The 20,712-nt window shown below is 37.7% G+C and overlaps 1 protein-coding gene across 5 annotated transcripts in view; it reads left to right on the top strand.

Annotated features, from left to right (window-relative positions):
• FRY (FRY microtubule binding protein) overlaps positions 1 to 20,712 on the top strand; it is a 202,456-nt gene that overhangs the window by 94,727 nt on the left and 87,017 nt on the right. For all 5 annotated transcript variants that reach the window (XM_064504948.1, XM_064504947.1, XM_064504949.1 and 2 more), the window contains exons 12-20: positions 368 to 471; positions 753 to 861; positions 1,812 to 1,898; positions 5,738 to 5,909; positions 7,271 to 7,403; positions 11,871 to 11,978; positions 16,768 to 17,023; positions 18,155 to 18,337; positions 19,219 to 19,305. In XM_064504948.1, coding sequence (XP_064361018.1) covers positions 368 to 471; positions 753 to 861; positions 1,812 to 1,898; positions 5,738 to 5,909; positions 7,271 to 7,403; positions 11,871 to 11,978; positions 16,768 to 17,023; positions 18,155 to 18,337; positions 19,219 to 19,305 — 1,239 coding nt within the window. The remainder of the gene's footprint in view (positions 1 to 367; positions 472 to 752; positions 862 to 1,811; positions 1,899 to 5,737; positions 5,910 to 7,270; positions 7,404 to 11,870; positions 11,979 to 16,767; positions 17,024 to 18,154; positions 18,338 to 19,218; positions 19,306 to 20,712) is intronic.

The following is a 20,712-nucleotide window of genomic DNA, read 5'->3' as shown; positions in this document are numbered from 1 at the left end:
ATTTATGTTTTTCATACCAAGTCTCCACCATAGAGCAACAGCTTTTGCATTGACAGAGTTAATTGAAGATGAGGTTGTCTTTTCAGAGTCAAATTGAGTTGGTTTCAAATAGAGATTTTAAATCATAACACAATTTATACTAAAATTGTACTTAGGTTTTTTGCTAACTTAAATAATACTAAGAAAGGTAGGTCAGATGCATAAGCATCCCCCAGCTTCAGGAGTGGGGTATTGAGGAGCTGTGAGGCTATATCCTTTTGTGGTTTTATTACAAAAACTACAAACCTTTGCATCCATTAAGAGTGAATGTGCAGAACTTCTCTAATCTGTGCTTGAAGTTTATTCTTACATTATATATTTCTTCTAGAATAAAGACCCCAAAATGGCTCGAGTTGCACTGGAATCTCTGTATAGACTACTATGGGTTTACATGATCAGAATTAAATGTGAAAGCAACACAGCTACCCAAAGGTAAGGTGCTGTATTTGTAATGATAATCAGGCCATGTGGACTAGATGTAGCCTGTGAAGACATGGTAATGTAGTAATGAAACAAAATAATTCAGTCAAATTTGTAAGAAAGTAACAGGACAAAATGCCATGTTATCTTTTCATTTCAAAGAAAATATATGCTAGACTTTCTAAATGGGAAAGATTTCTAACATATGTTTCCTGATAATTGAATATGGTCCACCTGCTAATATCACTGCAATGACTAGAAATGTGGCTGATGCTTTTTTCCTTCTTTTACAGTCGACTTATTACTATTGTCACAACACTTTTCCCCAAAGGGTCCCGTGGTGTTGTGCCAAGAGATATGCCTCTTAACATCTTTGTGAAGATAATACAGTTCATTGCACAGGTATGCGAGAACCATGTGTATGCATTTCCAAATAATGAATAATTTGTTTTCCTAATAACAAATTAATGAATAAATAAAATTCTTTTATGTCACATTTTGCAACCCTATTGTCAGTATCTAGGCAAGGATAAAATTAATATCAAGTTGTTGCAATCTTCTTTCGACCAACAGTTTTTGATTACTTTAATTCTACTGAAAATAAATAAAAATGTTTCCAGTTCAACTCAAGTGCACTTTTTTGTCAGTTTTTGGAATTGCCAGCAAGTCAGAAAATACGTTGGTTGCCCAGCTCTGACTGTGGATAAAGCTAAAAATAATGAGCCATATTTTGTCATGATACTGGAATCAGTCATACTATATATGACAGTGAAGTTATACTGCTTTTAAAACAGTAACTCAGAAGAAAACCAAGTTCAGCATATAATTGACACACTTAGTTTTCACCAGTACAATTCGGAATTGCTAAAAGAAACTCTCCTTCAGTGCTGGAAATTTCATCTCTTTTATTCGTTCAGATCAGAAAACATTCCCATTGAGCAGAAGCACTTAAGCACATACTTAAAGATAAAGTCTCTGAATAGCAATGAGTTCAACAGATGCTTAAATTCTTCCCTGAACTGCTCCATCTGTGAATAAGCTCCTTTTATATGAAATAATATGTTAGTAACGTAATTACCATAGTTTAAATGAAATAATTAAAAGCCTTATTTCCAAAATGGCTCATTTTCTATTTAAATAATATGAATTAAGTAGCCAGAATTTCAGAATTTGTCAACATACAGCAGTGTCGAAAGCTTAGGTCTGATAACATGTTCTGCATCCTTCTGAAAATCCGATTTTCCATACATTTAAGTAAATCCCAATTAAACTGTTTTTCATTATATTGCCTTAAAGAAAATAAGTGGCAAAAATGAGCAGTACAGTGATTTGCAATATTTTTTCTGTTTTAGGAACGTTTAGATTTTGCAATGAAAGAAATTATCTTTGACTTTCTTTGTGTTGGAAAACCAGCAAAAGCTTTCAGTCTCAACCCTGAGGTATGACGTGCATCTGCGGGGGTTTTTTGAGTTTATATATATTGTATTGTGCGATGTTTGCTTTCTGGTTACATTTTAAGCATGCTTTTACCTTTAGCCAGTTTTAAGGCAAAATCTTGAACTTGATTTATTGGTAAAATAAATCTGTGGACTTTGATCTGTGAAATGTCACATTGTAGATGCTTGTCTCACGTTTCCTCAGTGAAGATTACCAAATGTGAAGTAGTGCAAATGCATATAACAAAAAGGAAAAGACAGAGATAAATAAAACTATTGACCAGACTATCTCTTTATCACTCTGCTGTCGATATGTGTAATGCCTTAAACTATTATAAATATAAAAATAAATTTCTTTAACAATCTCAACTTTTTTTAAAATATACTTTTACTGAAAAAGAATTGAAGATGACAAAAAAGAAAAAATTTTGGTAAACTGCTTTACCACTTTGACCAGGTAAATTGCCACTAGTTTTACTGTCATATGAGTCAGCTTTCTAGTGCTTTCCCCAGAGAAAACAATTATCAGAAATTTGAGAAACTGTAAAATAAAACAAGAAAGCAATAAAAAACATTTGAGATTGTCTCATAAAATATGTCCATATTAATCTTGTAGTATTATGCAGTTGTGTCCATTCACTAGGATGTTAAAAATAGAATGAATTGCCTTATTCATAAAAATTTTATTTTATACAGAATCACAGAATGGTTGAGGTTGGCAGGGACCTCTGGGGATCATCTAGTCCAACCCTCCTGCTCAAGCAGGGTCACCTAGAGCACATTGCACAGGATCATGTCCAGGCGGGTTTTGAATATCTCCGGAAGAGACTCCACAACCTCTCTGGCATCCTATTCCAGTGCTTGACTTCTTACTCATAGGGATGCACCAATCTTGAGCCTGGAGGAAGTGCTCCTTGGATATTAACCAGCTCTCTTGGACCCCTCTTCCTTATAGGGTCCTAACCCATGGGATTCCTCCAAGTAGGTCTCTGAAGAGGTCAAAGTGTGCTCTCTTGAAGTCCAGGGTTGCGATCCTACTCATTGCCCTGCTTCCTCCTTGCAGGATCCTGAACTCCACCACCTCATGGTCACTGCAGCCAAGGCTGCCCCCAGCCTTCACATCTCCAACCAGTCCTTCTTTGTTTGTCCAAGGTCCAGCAGCACACCTCTCCTCATTGGCTCCTCCACCACCTGTGTCAAAAAGTTATCATCAGTGCTCTGCAGGAACCTCCTGGACTGTTTGTGCCTAGCTGTGTTGTCTTTCCAGCATATATCTGGGTGGCTGAAGTCCCCTATGAGAAGCAGGACCTGTGATCGTGAGGCCACTTCCAGCTGTCTGTAGAAGGCCTTATCTACTTCCTCTTCCTGATCAGGTGGCCTGTAGTAAACACCCACAACAGTGTCACCAATGTTAGCTTGCCCTTTAATCCTTACCCATAAGCTCTCGACTCGCTCTTCATCCACCCCTAGGCAGAGCTTGCTACATTCCAGTTGCTCTCACACATAAAGATGACCTCCACCACCTCGTCTTCCTGACCTGTCTTTCCTAAAAAGCATGTAGCCATCCATGACAACATTCCAGTCATGCGAGCAATCCCACCATGTCTCTGTAATTGCAATGAAATCATGGCCGTGTGACCACACACAGATCTCTAATTCTTCCTATTTATTCCCTATGCTGCTTGCATTGGTGTACAGGCATTTCAGAGAGGTAATCGAGCATGCAGGTGTCCCAGGAGGGGTGCAAGAGGATCCTCCATAGTCATGTCTCATGCACACTTCCCTGGCTGCATGCACCTGCTGGAGGCATTCCAACTTGAGCCACGTTTTGCTGACTACCCCGTCTCTATAACTCTCCCCTTCTCCCATCTTTCCTAGTTTAAAGCCCTTCTCACCAGGCTGGCGAACCTGTTGGCAAAGACACGCATGCCCCACTTAGTGAGGTGGATCCCATCTCTCCCCATCAGTTGTCAGTCTTCAAACAGGGTCCCATGGTCATAGAAACCAAAACCCTGTTGCCAACACCAGCGGTGCAGCCAGTTGTTTACTTGGAGAATCCAGCTACTCCTCCTCCCATCCTTCCCCCTTGCTGGCAGGATGGAGGAGAAAATGACCTGGGCTCCCAGACCTTTGACCACCATCCCCAGAGCTCTGAAATCCTGTTTGATGGTTTCCAATTTGCCCTTGGTATCATTAGTGCCCACATGGGAGAGCAGCAGAGGGTAATAGTCCGACGCATGGACAAGCCTTGGCAGTCTTTCCATGACATCTTGTATTCAAGCCCCTGGCAGGCAATAAACCTCTCTAGACAAGAGGTCAGGTCGACAGATAGGTACCTCTGTCCCCTGCAGCAGGGAGTCAGCCACAACAATCACTGCTTCTTCTGGGTGTTCCCACATGGCACAGGGTCTGTCAGCCCAGTTGCTTCCCTTGAAGCCATGCCCAGCTCCTCCTCAGCCTGGAGGGCGCTAAACCTGTTCCTCAATTGCAAGTCTTCAGGAGGAGTAAGAGCCTTTCTCCTCCTACGAGAAGTGACCAGTTTCCAGCCTTCTTCTACAGTGTTATGATGTACTGTTTCACACAGCACAGAGCCCTCCTGCAACTCCACTGCTGTGAGGGGCTGGGACTCCTGGCGCTGTATGGTCTCCGAGAATACCATGCCTGTCTCTTGCTCATCATCTCAGATGCTACTGACTTCAGTCTACTGACTTCCTCCTGTAACTCCTTTACCTGACGACACAACTCGTCAACAACAGCACACCTTCTGCGGGAGAGCTGACTGTCAGCCCCCAAAACAACTAAAAATACTAAAAAACAACAAAGTATTTGGAAAAATGGATTAAATTTCTTATTGTCAAAATGAGAGAAAGTAAAAGGCAGGCTTAGCTTACTAAGCACAGCTTTCATCTTTATTCAACAGCACAATGAAAAAAGAAACACAGTTTTTGAGCAGGCAGCCCTCACCAAGTTCTAGGGCAGATTCACCCATGGTATTGACTGAAGAAGGCCCTGCTGTCCTGTAAAGCTCCTTGTATATTAACATTAGATGAAGCAGAGCTTGCAGGGAATGGATATAGTAATTCTTTGCTTCTTGATGAATTTGAAGTTTTACTCTGTTTTTCAAAAACAATTGAAGTTCAAGGACAATGAAATAATAGGGCTTTTTTTGGATGCACCTAGACTTTAGTGCTCTACAAAAAATATCCATAATCTATGTAAATCTACCTCCCATAAGCCATCAGTAGGATAGCCTCTCAATTTTTGGAATATACTAGTGGGATATAGGAAACTTTTTTGTTGCTTAATTTTAGTGCAAAGATTGGGTGTTTTGCTCTGGTGAAGTCTCTGAAGACATTGAACTCAGTTGGCCTCATCTTCCCGATGTTTTCATGTTGCAGTTTTGGCACTAAGCACCATTCCAGATTTTTGGCATACTATGGTCAAACTTGTGGCCTTTTGAGACAATTATTGATCTTTTTTCTTAATGACCATTTAAGAAATTTGTGCTTAGCTCAAGGCCTGGTTAAGACATTATTAAACTCCAGTTCAAACAAGCCTGGAGAGGCAAATCCACATGTTTTATCCTGTAGATAATAAGACAATGTTCTCATGAAAATACTTAGAAATAAAGCTTTGAAGGAGACAGGCACTGTTCATAGTGCAGGTATGAATTCACAAGTCCTTTGGGGGGCATTTTTATATAATATTTCAGACTAGATCCATGTCGCCAAAATACAGAAAAATGCAGGGAAGCACACACTCAAAATTTCAATGTGATTTAGGTATATGAGTAGAGTATGATTATTTGATGATGATATTCATTCATCTTCTGAACTTTACAGAGAATGAATATTGGTCTGAGAGCTTTTTTGGTAATTGCTGATAGCTTGCAGCAAAAAGATGGTGAACCTCCAATGCCAGTGACTGGAGCTGTCCTTCCCTCTGGAAACACTCTCAGAGTGAAGAAAACGTATTTGAGCAAAACTCTTACAGAAGAGGAAGCTAAAATGATAGGTCAGTAAGAGAATCATCTATTACTAAGACAAGAATGAATGTGAAAGATTCTTCAGTACCTGATCAGAATAATTTAATATCACTAGGTATATGATTTCTTTATTGTTAAAATTTTCTTTACTGTGTATTTTAATGAAAAACATTTACATTGCCACATACTTTTTTCCTTTTTTTTTGTCTTACTGGAAATTATTTTCAGGAAAAATACTCAGATACAGAAGTAGTGGCAACCCCATGTTCAGTGGGGTTAAGTTATTATACAGAGTTAAGCATTTGTTTTCTTTTAGTGCTGAATATCTGTGTTCATAAATATTCATCTTTTCTAGCAACTTAGAAAAAGTTCCTGTGCTCAGAACATGTACTGGATTCCTTTTGTATCCCCATTTTAATGGTAGTGAGTATCTCTCATACCAGTGAAACATTCAAAATGGCAAAAACTTTTAAATCTAAAATAAAGTTTTACTGAAATGCCTAAGTTAAAAGCCTCAGGCTTCCTACATGGTCAGTATAGAGAGGGAAAAGAGCTTCTGTATCATGCACTCAGTGGAGGTGCCTAGTTTCACTGGCTATAAAGGAAAGAGAGACAATTTGATTACCCGGAAGCTGTGTGAGCGAAACAAGGACTACATATTTCTATACCAGTGACAAAGACCTGTGTTGTACTGTTGCTAGATCACTGTAGTAATATCGAGATATAGAAATGTAAGACCCAATCCAGCAGAAATATACAACCAATACAGCATTTAGTGCTGTCATTGATTCTGTTCATTTTGGTTACTCCTCATGGTAGTAAGGACTACATTTGATAATAGATGTTTGCACTATTGAATTCTTGCATTTTATTATTAATTTCTTTTGAGGTCAGTTTGAAGTTTAAGCTTACATTGTCTTTATCAAATAGGAAGAGAAGTGACTAGTGAAAAGCTGATTAAAAATATGGTATTCAGTGTTAGTATCTAAAATTTCACTTAGAAATCTTTGAAAATTTTACCCTATGAGTAAGGAAAAAGTTAATTAATTCAAGTTTTATTTTTAAAGTATTTGATTTCCATCTGCCATTGTAAAGCTCTGTAAGTCTAATATTGTATTTCACATAAAATCTGCAATATTTTAGAACTTTTCTCCAGGAAAAAAAATGTATATATCAATTGGATTACTCTTAGAATGCAAGAGATTTGGTTTTAGGAGGACAGTATATTCCATCTCTGAATCAGAATATCATTACTAGGGAAATAGGTTATACCATGCATAAAGCATATCTTTTTTAATTCATGCAGCACAACCTGATTAAGCAGCTTTCTTCTTCGAAACGTATGTATCTATAAATGTGCCAAATTACACAAAAATGCATATTATTGCAGGTATGTCATTATATTATTCTCAAGTAAGAAAAGCTGTGGACAACATACTCAGACATCTTGACAAGGAAGTGGGACGGTGCATGATGCTAACCAACATACAGATGCTTAACAAAGAACCTGAGGACATGATCACGTGAGTGCTAAAGAACAGTAAATCTCTTGTGTTATTGAGACATAATTTTAGAACTTTTACTTTATTTCTGTTTATCTCAAGTCATCAGAGAGACAGCAAATAACAGGAACACTTAGCTTATGTATATGTTGAAAACCTCTCAAACTGTGTGTGACAAGTTGGGTGAGCTTGTCTGCATGTTGCAATGTTTGGGATTGCACCAACTCCCTCGATGTAGCCAGGATTGTATGTGAATCTTAGGAACGTGTAGATGGCAGAGGAAATCGAAAGCCTAGAGTGGAAAGCCTATTATCAGCTTATGCTGAGAACACTGCTTCAGGGCACCTTTGCATTACTGAACTTCAAAACAAATGGAACAAAATCTGTAAATCACAGTTAAATAATCTTTCAAAATTTCCATTAATATTCATGCCTGTAATCAAAATCAAATTTTCATTACAAACCCAAATGATTTGTGATAACAGGCTCACATTTCATAAGTGCCCCACCAGAACATAATCAAACCAGAATGCTTTTCAAGCAGTGTTCAGCAGCAGTGTTTTCCTACTCCCATCCAAAATGATTAATGAAGGAAGTTTCCTGAAGAGAAACCTCCGGTGGGGTGGATTTCTGGCAGTCGTGAGAGACACAGAGACATCATTCACAGAGACATGCAGAGCACCCAGCGTAGAGATCACAACTTCTAGGAGACCTAGCATAGCTTTCCTGTAAGAGGGGTAGACATGGTAGTTATGTTTCAGGAGAAGCAGCCTTTGGAAAAGAGTAAGAGGTGCAAAGAAAAGGGATATGGACTGTTCGAGACCTTTTTTTCATACACTCTCAGAAAAAATGGGCAACTTGCTGGAAATAAAGTGAACGGTAGACAGATTCCACTGGCCAAATTCAGCTACAGTTGATGTAATCTCTGTGTTTTAATGCCTTTTGTCTCCCTTGCTTGTTGCCGTGACTGTCTAGAGGAGATTGTAAGCTCTTCATGTCTTTAGTTTTGTCTTATGTAATTTATATTAAATGCCAATATTACTATTTAGAAATATTTCTCATTTTTTCCTATAAAACTATCCAGAATACCACTCAATACTCATAGCCATTTTTCATGAGTTTTTGGGGTATTCAGATTTTCTAGAAAAAAAATGAGTTTTGAAATTCACATTTTATTTCCAAAGATAATTGCATAGTAAGACCCCGAGCACTTGTACAAGTATACTTGATCTTATCTGCAAATGTCCTTTCCATAATTTCTCATCATCAGCCTAAGAGCTGTTTATTTTTAGAGGCAGTGAAAAAAGAGAGTTGTGAAGTTTAAGTTTCAGGAAGCCTTATGCTTTGGTAATGTTTGTCAGAGACATATAGATTGTGAGGTTGGAAGATCTAGGCACATAAGTTGTCATTTTTTTGTCTTGCATGTTAGATGCGGATGAGCTGTAACATGTACACTTGAAAGGGAAAACACATTAGAGTACATTTTTACTTATTCTTCCAAGGAAAAAAATAAAAACTGAGATGCTTAATTATCAGTCTTAATCCAAAATCATGCCAAGTCATGAATAACGTCATTAGCTGTTACCTATCCACTTTTTAAATAATGTTTTTAAAGCTGCATTGTATATGATAGCTGGAAAAGCTTTTATGGTTTTTATGTAATTGCTCATTTTATTCTCAGAACTTTGTGCTCCCCTGGAGTTACATATTTTATTTTGAGTTCTTGCTGGTTTTAACACATAGATACAACACTGCATTTACCTATACTTTAAAGTTATGACTTTAATAATATTTTATATAGTTAATGTTATCCTATAAACTAAATATTTTAATGATACTTTTACTAACAAAATACAGATCAGGAGGAAGTAGCTAGGCAATGAATAGTCATAAACTTTCCTAGTATACAGATTCTGAAATTTTCTGTGGCAGTTTTAGATGTACTTCTGTATTTAATGACTGATCTTATAAACATTTATGGTTGATGTAGTAAACATTCCTCTGAAGAGTCTTACTGAAATCCTGACTAATGAGTTTCCTTTGCATCATCCAGGGGGCTGTGAGTTTTAATACTGGTTGTAATCATATTCCAATATATAGCTAGAATATTTCCTATCGTACAGTCTGTCCTTAAAAGTACTTCAAAGATTTCTGCTGACAATATCCATCTGAAACCTCATACTACTGGTATGGAAACACAAGCTTCCAGCTGAGGGCAGCTGGCAGCGCCTGCATCCAGCCATGGTGCTGGATCCTGAGGCACCCAGAGATCTCTGCAGAGCCGTGCAAGGCACCCCTTAGCGGGCACTTCATGTGCCGGGGCTGGGAGCGCCAGTAAGATGGGAACTTGAGCCTCAGAACTGGATCTTCCCCTGCTAGTCTTCTGAGCAGCTGATAAGGCACAAAACAGCCGCAGCTTTTATATTTATAAATAATCACTCATTTGCCTTCGTAACAGTTTACTCTCAGGCTATTATTTTTACTTGCCTTCATATTAAGTGCACAAACTGTTTACCCTTCCCAGGGACTGGTAGTAAGGAATTGAGTGCCAGTGCAGTTTCTAATATGGGATTTCCATATTTTGTTTAGAAACTCTGCAAAGTTCACTTTCAGCAAGAAAGACTCAACTGTTTTCCTGCAGATAATAAATTGATAGCACTTTGCTTTTAAAACTATAAAAATATATTTTGCAGTAGTTATTAATGCAACTAATACTTGCATTAGTGATGATGGCTCAAAGGGATTCATTTAGAACCAAATTCTCAGATGAGATGTCATGTTTTAGTCTTTTCCAGGTCAATTGCTCACTCATTCTTTCAGAAATCCTATATTTTAGGATACAGGATGAATGTACAATCGATTAGAGATATCTCATTATCAAAATAGTTTCTCCTTATTGTAAAATTTAAATCAATAGATTAAAATCATGTAATCATATTATTAATATAATACATATCCAAGCTGATAAGTATGTAAGGATGTTCTGAGAAAGAATAGTATTCAAGTAAAGCCACAAAACTGCTGTTAGTCTTTGAATTAAGTAAGTCTAGTGTCAGTTTATGCCTTTTCTGGTATTTCAATGTATAGACTGGAATTGTGAGATACTCTGCAATTTTATTTTAGACTTGTGAGATGATATTATATTCAGGCTTTCTGTGTGACTGATCTCAAAAGTAAGCTATCCAAATGCAATTTCCTTTGTTGAGTGGAGAGGCACAATAATGTAGTAAGCAGACCAATGGATTGGGGTGCGGGAAAGATAGGTTCATTCTCTGTTTTGCCACTGAATTTCAGTGTGATTTTAAATAATTTTCAGTGCTTCTCTGTGTCTCCCCTTTTCCCTTATCCTTGCCTACTTAGGTTATAACCATATTAAGGCAAGAACGGTCTTTTTTTTTTGCATGTTTATAGTAGGGTCTCTAAATGAGACTCTGGTCTTTTGATTCCTCTAAAGCATATTACAGACTAATAACAATACTGTGGGAAAGGCTGTACAGCTTGAAATGCTGTTATGTTTTGCTTATGTCCTCTATACTCAAATGCCAAGTAATAGATTATTTAGATCAAAAAGGATCAAATTTAGATCAAAATAATAGCGGTATTTTGGGATCTGTCTGAAGGACTTCTTTAATCTGCATTCTTACAAAAAAATTTGGAAACAAGTCGAGAAACAGTGGCATCTGTCATGAAGATAATCACCAGCTGAAACTTGAGTTGCTTTTTGCAGAGTTAAGGACTCCAAGCTTAGTCCTCGGTTGTGCCTGATTCTGTTCTCACCCACTTTCCCAGGCTGCCGGGGAGCCGTTGAGCTGTTGAGACGAGCAGCCCTGAGGCTACTGAAACATGGTCTAGCTGGTGATGGCTGCCAAAGAACTGCTATCTCAGCCAGGAATCGACAGATGCTTTCTGGCCATATCTGCCTCTAAACTATGCTTCTTTCTCAGTGTAATAATGGATTGGTGTGGAGTTCCTACATGTCCATGCCCTGTTGAAGTCAGCTGTCTGGCTCTTCAGGCTGTTATTTGGGCATCTCATAAATCTGTTACTTGCTAATGCAAATGATGAACTATAGCTACATTGTGTTGGGGAACCCCCAAGTCTTTTCCTCGTTGCCTGATCTGAAGCTCACTGATCTTGATGGAAGGATCCTTCTCCATTTTAAATCTGCCCGGCTATATCTTCCAGTTCCTCTCAGAGCTAAACAAATAAGACAGTCGTAATGGACTTTTTTGCATACTATATAAATATTATATATGAGAAATGTCAAAATCAAAATCATTTATTCGAAAGCTGTTTCCTTCTTACTACATCCTTAGTATTTAGCTTTTTGTCCTGAGGTTCTTACCAAGCATCTGGCACTCCACTTTGTAAAATTCTAATATATTGTCCAACCCTTTTCTGCAAAACTGTTGGTGGATCCTTTAGCTTAGTTGCTTGTTAAGCTTATTGAAAATGTAGTGACCCATAAATTCTGTTTTAAATCTTCAGCGGTGAAAGAAAACCGAAAATTGATCTGTTCAGAACATGTGTTGCTGCTATTCCTCGATTACTTCCTGATGGAATGTCAAAACTTGAGTTGATCGACTTGCTGGCAAGGTAAGTGGCTTAAACATTGCGTGGTTGCTTGAGGGGAACGGAATAAAAAACTGAGCCACTCTATGTGTAACTGTTTCTCAGACAAAACCATATGTGTATACAAAGTAATATATTATTAATGGATATGACATTCTTCTTTTTCATTTGAAAACAAGCACAATTTCTTTGTAATATTCAGTTTATTACTATTTTTATTACCACAGAACATTAATTAACAGAAGAAAACAAACATCTTTTGAATGTAATAGAAAAACATAGACACATGTTCAGTTTTAGTTTATGATCCCACACATCTGTTTGGTAAAACATAAAGCTCTAGATGTGGTATGTTTCCAAATACACTTCTGCTGATAATAATTATTTTAATTAAAATAATAAATTATTTTTAATTATAAGATAGAAAGTAAAGACAAGAATAAAGACAAGTTTGAATTTCTTATTGTTCCTATTTGCGACCCACTGAATTTGTCTAGATTTACTTCACTTTAATGAGGAATTTGGTCTGCAGCACATGACAACTAAAACAGAGTTAGGTTTTAGGATGTCAGATCAGTGACTTACTGCAAATTATTATGATGACAAATAATGGTCAGTACAGAAAACTCTGTTATGTCTCCGTTCTAATATCCAAGTACCATAGGTCAAGGATGCCAACATTATGATGGTAAATCAAGCCATGAGGCCCTTACAATGTATTGTTGTCAGGAAACTGTGACAAAGCAGTCTTTGCCACTCCATTCTTGCTGTCAAAATGCCCATGACAAACAGTGGATATGGGGAACAGAGGGTTATGTTCAAAAGGAGTTTGTTCTGCTCTTTGCACAACCAACCCGCAGTGGTGTGCTAAAACAGTGAAACAATTGATTCTGCTAGTGGTAAAGAGTACAGGCGGGCAAACAAGTCAAAATTGTAGCCAAGGGTAGGTGTGGTGTGCGACGTGCAGATTGCAGACTTGATTTCCTTGTGTTTACATCCACTGCTATAAATCAGTTGTGGGATGTTTTACATCGTTACATTATCACATTATACAAATAACACATTAGATACTTAGTTCAGTGAATGAAGAAAGACAAGTCTTCCTTTAATCCAAGATTTTAACTAGCATTCTGTCCTCAGCAATGGCCCTAACTTAGCTGGTAGAAGACATGTCCACTCTGGTTATAGCTCTTCGGTCACTGAGGATTTCCCCAGTCAGACCTTGCAAATAACTCCACTAATCTTAAGTATAGAGACGAATGTGAATTTCTTCATAAATTAATGCTTCACTCCTTAAAAGTCTCAAAACTGTTAAAATAACTGCTGTTTTATTCTTACTGTATCATTGCACTTTATGCAGGAAAGGCCAGTTGTGGTTCTTTAGCCACAAGGGGCTTGTGAGCATTTCTTGGATGTTTACTGTGCTGAGACTGTGCAAGCCGTAGGTCTGCGATAGCTTAGGGCTGCTGGGTAGTCTGAATCCTTGACTGTGGGAAGAAGTGTGTCATCAAGAGGAGCTCAGGATAGCATCACTAGATCAACTTTGGATGCAAATGCGTGCCCAGCCATTCCCCAACAGTGTGACCTTTGGGAAACTACTGTCTACTCCTGGAGCCCCCTTTCTCTCACATGTCCTATGCACCTGTGGCCTCGATCATGTGAAGATTTAGGCATATCGTTTTTAGAGTCAGGCAGGGATAGAATTTAGTAAGATTAAAATTCATTACCAAAAGCTTTGGAAGAATTCTATTCTAACCTTGGCTGAATAGCTTTCTTAATTCAATGGCAGTTAGGGGGATTAGCAGGTGCCTTTTGGTGATTTTGGAATTATTCTCCCACAAATGTATATATGCACGCTTATACTTTGATAAAAGAAGGTATTTTCAAGCGAAAACAGAAATTTAAACAAAAAAAGATATTACTTCCTTTACTTTCTTCCCTCAAGATCTTTGACTTGTGATTTTTATAGTGAAAGCAGGATTAGACCACCTGGGTTGGGACTTGGGGCAAGAAGGAATCTCTTTCATAGCAAGAAGCTGCTCAGGAGTCCATCATGTCAGACAAACATTATTTCATTCTGTAGGTGAATAGCAGGTTTTGAGAACAGGGCAGAAGCAGCAGATAGCACATGCTAAAGCATCTTTGAGTTATTGATGCTGTTTTACGTTAGATTCTCAAGTATAAGCAAGGGAAACAGATAAAAATAAGTGGATGCATAATAGATTGGAAAAATTACTTCAGAAAATAATTGTCAAGCAGTTCACTGTCACATTTCAGGAACTGCAGTTAAGGAGACTAAGCAGAGCACAACAAAAAGAGCAATTTAGAAAATATAACCCAGCAGGAAAGGTTGAAAGAATTATGTCTGTTTAATCTAGGACAGGATGGACCAAGAACAGTCTACAGATATATAGCTTCAGCGAAGAAGGGAATAAACTGTTTAAGAAAGTAATACCTGGCCTAATCTTAATGCAAGTCTCCAGACTACTCCAGCAATAGAGTTGCTTCTACATTCACTATCCTATCTTATATGGGTCCCTCATAAATGAAACTATATTTTTCATTTATGCTACATCCCAGGAGATAAAACTTTGCTGTTCTAGACATGCTGCATAACTCTTATTGCAGTATTGTGTCTCCTCTGGGTCAGAGGTGATTATACATCTTGCGACTAAAATCGATGCAAGGGTAAGAATTTCAAAGAAGTGGGGTTTCAAGCTCTCGCTTGTAACTCTCTTTTTGAAAGGAATCTGAGAGGCTGTTCTGGAAAGGGTCTGCGGGCTGTGTTGTTTGGACAGAAAGCTGTTAAATATTTTCTTCTCACTAAAGATAAAATAACATCTTTCAGTTAATGGTTCTTTTACTCACAGTTTGGTTTGAATTTTTCATCCTCACAACAGATGTGTCTTTTGGCAGTTTCCAGAAGGAATCTGTAACTCAGCACCTAGACTTTCTTCCAAGACAGCTGTATTCAAATTATAAGCAGTAGAGCAGATGTCAAATATGTTCTGTGCCTTTTGCCCTTTTACTGCCCACTGAATCCATTCATTAAAAATTCCCAAGCTAGGTTTTAAATTTAACAGACTCAAGTGCAAGAAAAGGAACATTTACTTCCTATTCAAGCTGCCTCTTGTATCTTACTGAGTTAGAACCAGCAGAGACTGAGTACAGATTACTCCCAAAATAGTCTGCGTGGTCGCAGACTTTCATATCATTTGTCCATTTCTAAGGGGTACTTTGTCAAGGTAAATTTACTAATAATTATTATTTTGATTAAGTCTTCTTGAGTGTGAGAAGAAATTCTTGGCTTTTGAATTCCTGTCTGTTCTACAAACTCTGCTATTACAGTAATATATAGATGCATTTGCAAGCTCAATTTAACTTTCATTTCATTTGATAATGTCCAGTGCCATTGCAGAGCAACTTGGGCTTACAGACATATGTGTTTTGTATCTTCTTTTCCATTATTACTTTGTGTCATGATGGAATTCATTTCATGGATGACTTAATCATACTCCAAGGGATTTTGCTTGCATTTTGTTTCTGGCACTCTAAGGAGGAGATAAAAATGAATCCTTCTGTAGCACAACAAAGTAGCATATTTCCCGATTTATGTGGAAAGTCATGTGGTTATTAGAGTGTAACAGTTATTTTTTAGTCATAGTCACTAGAGGTGAAGTTTCATGGCAGTCACTTTCCTTTGACTTGACTATGAAATTTCCCTTGCCTCCGAGCCAGGCAGCTGTGATGGGCCAATTTTGTTCCGAGCTGCATCTTGTCCTACCCTTCTAACTGAATGGAATTAGCTCCACTGCCTTTTACTGTTTTTTTCTCCTAGATTTCTGTCCATTTCTTTACAATGCATCCTCATTTTCTACTCTACTCTACTTTATGTAAATAAAATGCTTTAAAGCTGAGTGCTAACACACTACACAAAATTAGTCTCTTGGTTAATAAAACACATCATAGGCAATGAACCAAAAATTGCAGAACGCACTGATCTGATTTTCCTTTATTCTGCACCAGAAATGGTTTGTTAATTTTTGTATCAAAAGAAAGTATATAAAATGTTTGTGTTGGAAAAGAACATCAGCAGGACACAAATACAGAAGGAAATAATATAAAATTTAAAAATGAGTTCTAAAATTGTACTGTATTTCAGGATGATTTTGGAGGCATCAGATGTGTTTTTAAAAGTGTGGAGTATCCTGAGGCTATTGTTTCTATTTTCCTATCCTAAGTTGATTAAAACATAAAAGAGTTTTTTAATTCAAATGCCTGTTTTTAACTGCGTGTGAAAATTTGCTCTCAATAATTATGATTCACTTCTTGGCTAAAGGTTCATTTTGACTGTTAGGCAGCTGAGGTATTGTGATTCTTTTATTTTTATACTGGAAGAAAGTAAATAAATACATAAATGATGACATTATGTATTATCCTATATGACTTTCGTTATTATAACTAAGCAGACATCATTCACAATTTTATAAGTGAGTAAATCAAAAATAGTCTTTGTTCTGTGAAACAGCAAAGTTGCCAAATTGCATTCTTTACAGATACCATCTTTTTGAGCTGGAGCAAACACTTCTTTTGGATCCATGAGTGTGCTTAAGCGCTGTTGTATCAAGAATTATGGTAAAAACAGGTTAAGGCTGTTAAATGTGGTCAGTAATAATAAAACCATGATAGTATCATTGAAACGTACATTGTCATTGGGGATTTTCTGTCAGTGTTAATTTACTGAGAAACATATGTTCATAATGAGAAGAAACTCCTTAGATTTTTATTACCAGACATTTACTTTTGCTTACAGGCTGTCTATCCATATGGATGATGAACTTCGACACATTGCACAGAATTCTCTTCAGGGTCTACTTGTTGATTTTGTTGACTGGCGGGAGGATGTACTCTTTGGTTTTACTAATTTTCTGCTACGGGAAGTGAATGATATGCATCATACCCTTCTTGATACTTCACTGAAGTTGCTGCTGCAGTTGCTTACCCAGTGGAAGCTTGTGATACACACTCCAGGAAAAGCTTCAGAACAGGCAAAAAACAGATCTTCAGAGGTAGGAAATTAAGAGAGATTTGTGTCCTAACACTTATACTAATTGAAGGCTGAAATCATGTTCCCCGGTTTGCTGTGTTTAAAGAAGTGCTTTGTATTTACTCACCTGAGAAGAATTCACTACATAAGATTTTTTAAGGTAATTAGTTCGGCTGTCTTTTGAGGACAGCTATTTCCTTGTGTAATACAGCAGATGTTACTATTGTCGAGCAGCATAAGAGAATGCATGTCAAACCAAAATAAGCATGTCAACAAAAGCACATAAAGTGAAATATGTGTATGTAGATGTGGCAGAAGGACATTTTCCCAGGACTGAAACTGATTGATAATGCTAGTGGGAATGCTGGGGAGAGTGAAGTGCATCTTCCCCTCCCATAGCCATTTCATTTGGCTGCTTCAGCAACATCAAAGAACTTGGTTGTTTCTATCAGCCTGCTGTCTCCATGTGCTACAGACATTCCTGGGAACTGAACAGCTTTGCTCCTGCTAGAATTTCTCCCATCTGCCATGTCCCACGGATACTTTTATGAGGAGAGACAATTTTCAGGCTGACTGCCTCCTAACCCAATTGCCTTTTGGAGCCAGAAATGATTTTTTTTTTCCTTTGGGCAAGCATGATGTCTGCTCTGTATCAAGGAGGATCACTAATTAATAAATAATAATAGTTTTACAAAATATCGGGAAAAAAAGAGAGAACCCTACATAATTTTCAGTAAATATTCCCAGTGGGTTTCTATCTGGTGAGAGGTTTTAGAGTCCACCTGCCCGGATAAAGGGCTACCTGCTGCAGGAGTGAAGAAGGGCCTGAGGACCCTAATATCTGGTGTAGGAAAAAAGGTGAAGTCTTCACAGGCTTACTAAGCGAAACAATATTTACTGGAGGATGGAACAAAGCAGGCAGTTGAATTTCAAATTAGAAGAAGAGGTTTGTCCAAAAGAACCAACCCTCATATATTTGCCTTGTGGAACAGGGTAACTTAACCAATAAATCTTGGTGGTTTGAGGGAATGTTGTCAGTCTCCTGCTTCAGTATTTTTGATTTTCTCCATTTTGATTTGGTATATGTCCAATTTAGATAGACTTGGTTTCTGAACACCATCATTCCATTTTTTTCCCTTGTATTGTTTTACAGTTGATACCAAATGGATCCAGCCACAGGATACAGTCTGAAAGAAGCCCCTATTCTAATGTACTACACGCAGTTGAAGGATTCGCGCTGGTGCTGCTGTGTAGTTTCCAAGTTGCTACACGTAAACTAGCTGTCTTAATCCTCAGAGAGATCCGTGCTTTATTCCTGGCCCTTGGCCAGGCAGAGGTATGATTTTCTGGAACTTTGAAATAAAATTTTCCAAAGATAGAGCTCTAAACTGATATTGCAGTTGCTTTTACCGTAATGATTACAGTGCAGCAGGTCTCTTAGCATATAAAAAACCACTTGGTTTGAACTTATCATTTTTATTCACCTGAATATTGCACACCTTTCCGTTTACTGGGCAATGTAACACTAGTGCCCTGTCCAAAAATTTCCTCAATTTGAATTGAAACATACACAGCTACTTAATATTTTCTCTTGATATGATATGAATGTGAAAGACACTGTAAAATAATTTTTTACTGGGTGGATCATTTTTCTATTGTCAGCATTATAAGTTTGTATTGGAAATGAAACTCATTCCTGTAGCATACCACTCTGTAACAAAACACAGCACAAGACACATTTAACATTATTCACATACATTTTCCTTGTATAGTAAAGATGTCCAAGTCTTTTTTATGGATATAGAAATACGGAGAGTCATGTTGTGTGTTGGCGATCCCAGCTCAGTGAGCCGTCTAAATGCCTAAGAACACAAATATGTGTGTTCATAGCAAAGGAATGCTTTAATAAACAGTAAGCTAGCTTTTTAGTCTTTTGATACCAGACATCCAAAGTCTTATGGGATTTTCTGATATGCACTTTTGTTCAGTAAACAGTGAGCTATAGCTACTAATTAACTTCCATTTCAAACCACAGACTGGACTTGGTTCTGAGATTAATACAAAAGAGACAATATGCATCCATTGTGACCAGTCTATCTTTTTAGCTTTTTTAGATTCATTTCATAATTTTGTTGGTGGTTCTATTTCATGTACTAGAAAAATAAAGAAGTACCTTGTTAAGGAAGGCAGTTGACTTTTGTTCTCTGTGTTATGCAGGATGATGACAGGCCTATGATTGATGTCATGGATCAATTAAGTTCTTCTATTCTTGAAAGTTTTATTCATGTGGCTGTTTCAGATTCAGTAAGTACTACTTTACTGTTACTGCTAGTGTTTGCAAAGCACATGGATGTAAGGAATACCATACATGAAATATAAAAACAAGGCTACAGGAAATCAAAGAAATCCTACAGCTTGAGGACTCCAGCCATCTAACCAAGACCTCCAAGACTCCACAACCTCCCAGACAATCTGTTCCATGAAAAAAATCATACTATGAATGTAGAGATACTACATATAAAAAAAAAATATATAGCAAAATCAAAACTACCTAAATTCTGGACCTGGCTTCTGCATCCAGAAGAACCATTTCCAGCACCTCCTAATGCTCAAGCCACCTAGGACTCACTCACTTCTATGATCAGTCTTGAAGTTTCAGAAGTGCATAAGCTTTGGCTCCCATGCGTTCAGAGGTGCCTTGGTCTGCAAACCTAAGCTTAAGCTCTAGAGTAATTCACATGTGGGATGATTCTCTGTTTTTCTTCTCTCATGGGCCTAGTGGGCATGCTCTGCAGGTATGCATATGCTGTGTCTAACATGCCCCCAGTGGAAGCACAGATGCCATAGGTCTTTTAAATGAAAAAGTATCAGCAGAACTGATTCATAGGGCCGCTTGTTTTCCATACTATCTTAGTGATTGATACATTTGTCCAGAAGGCAGAAACTTTGGGTTCTGGGCACTTTTCAGCGTGATGAAGTTTGAAGCAGTAATCTTTCCTTGCCAGGTGAGTGCCCTAACAGTAAGGCTAAGAGCTTTCCTGTGGGAGGAAGAGGACAACCAACCGCTGGCAAAGTTGGGCCATTGTGCAGCCCAAAACAGAAATGTTGCAGGGCCGGAAACTGAGCAAGCAAGAGACATTCTGACTCCGCAACTCAGGAATTAGGAAATTCAGCTGAAATAACAGGACTGTAACAGGATCTGGTTTTGAGTGTTGTAGTTTCTATAGAGGAAGGTCTGGATTTTGCCCTTTAATTCTATGCATTGATTATATGCATGTCTTGCCTGTGTGTCTGGTTTCTGACCAGTACAGCAGGGACTGGTGACTTAGCAATTATTTTTGTGACAGTGGATGCAGGATGCAGACAACTGTTACATTTTATTTGAGGGCAGTTAAGTGAATAATAAAGATTGCCAAGTATGCATGTTTAAGCTTTCATTCCACAAGGCTGTGTTCTGAAGAAAATATTTTAGATTACAGTAGAGAAATGATTTCTTGATATGATGAGACCCCTACTTGCTCATGAGGGTAGCAGAGCTTAAAGTGGATTAAAACCTTGATTCAGTAAACTGCTTAAGTATCTGCTTCAGCCTTTTAATTCCCTAGACACATATCCAAATGCCGTGCTGAATTCTGAAGAATATTATTAATAGCACTGATATTTATTGTATTGCATTTTCATTAATTGTATTGTATTGTCATAGCATGAGCT

Source organism: Dromaius novaehollandiae, chromosome 1, assembly GCF_036370855.1.
Source record: "Dromaius novaehollandiae isolate bDroNov1 chromosome 1, bDroNov1.hap1, whole genome shotgun sequence".
Lineage (NCBI taxonomy): Eukaryota > Metazoa > Chordata > Aves > Casuariiformes > Dromaiidae > Dromaius > Dromaius novaehollandiae.
The sequence above is the reverse complement of the archived record's forward strand: the minus strand, read 5'-3'. Positions and strand labels throughout refer to the sequence as shown.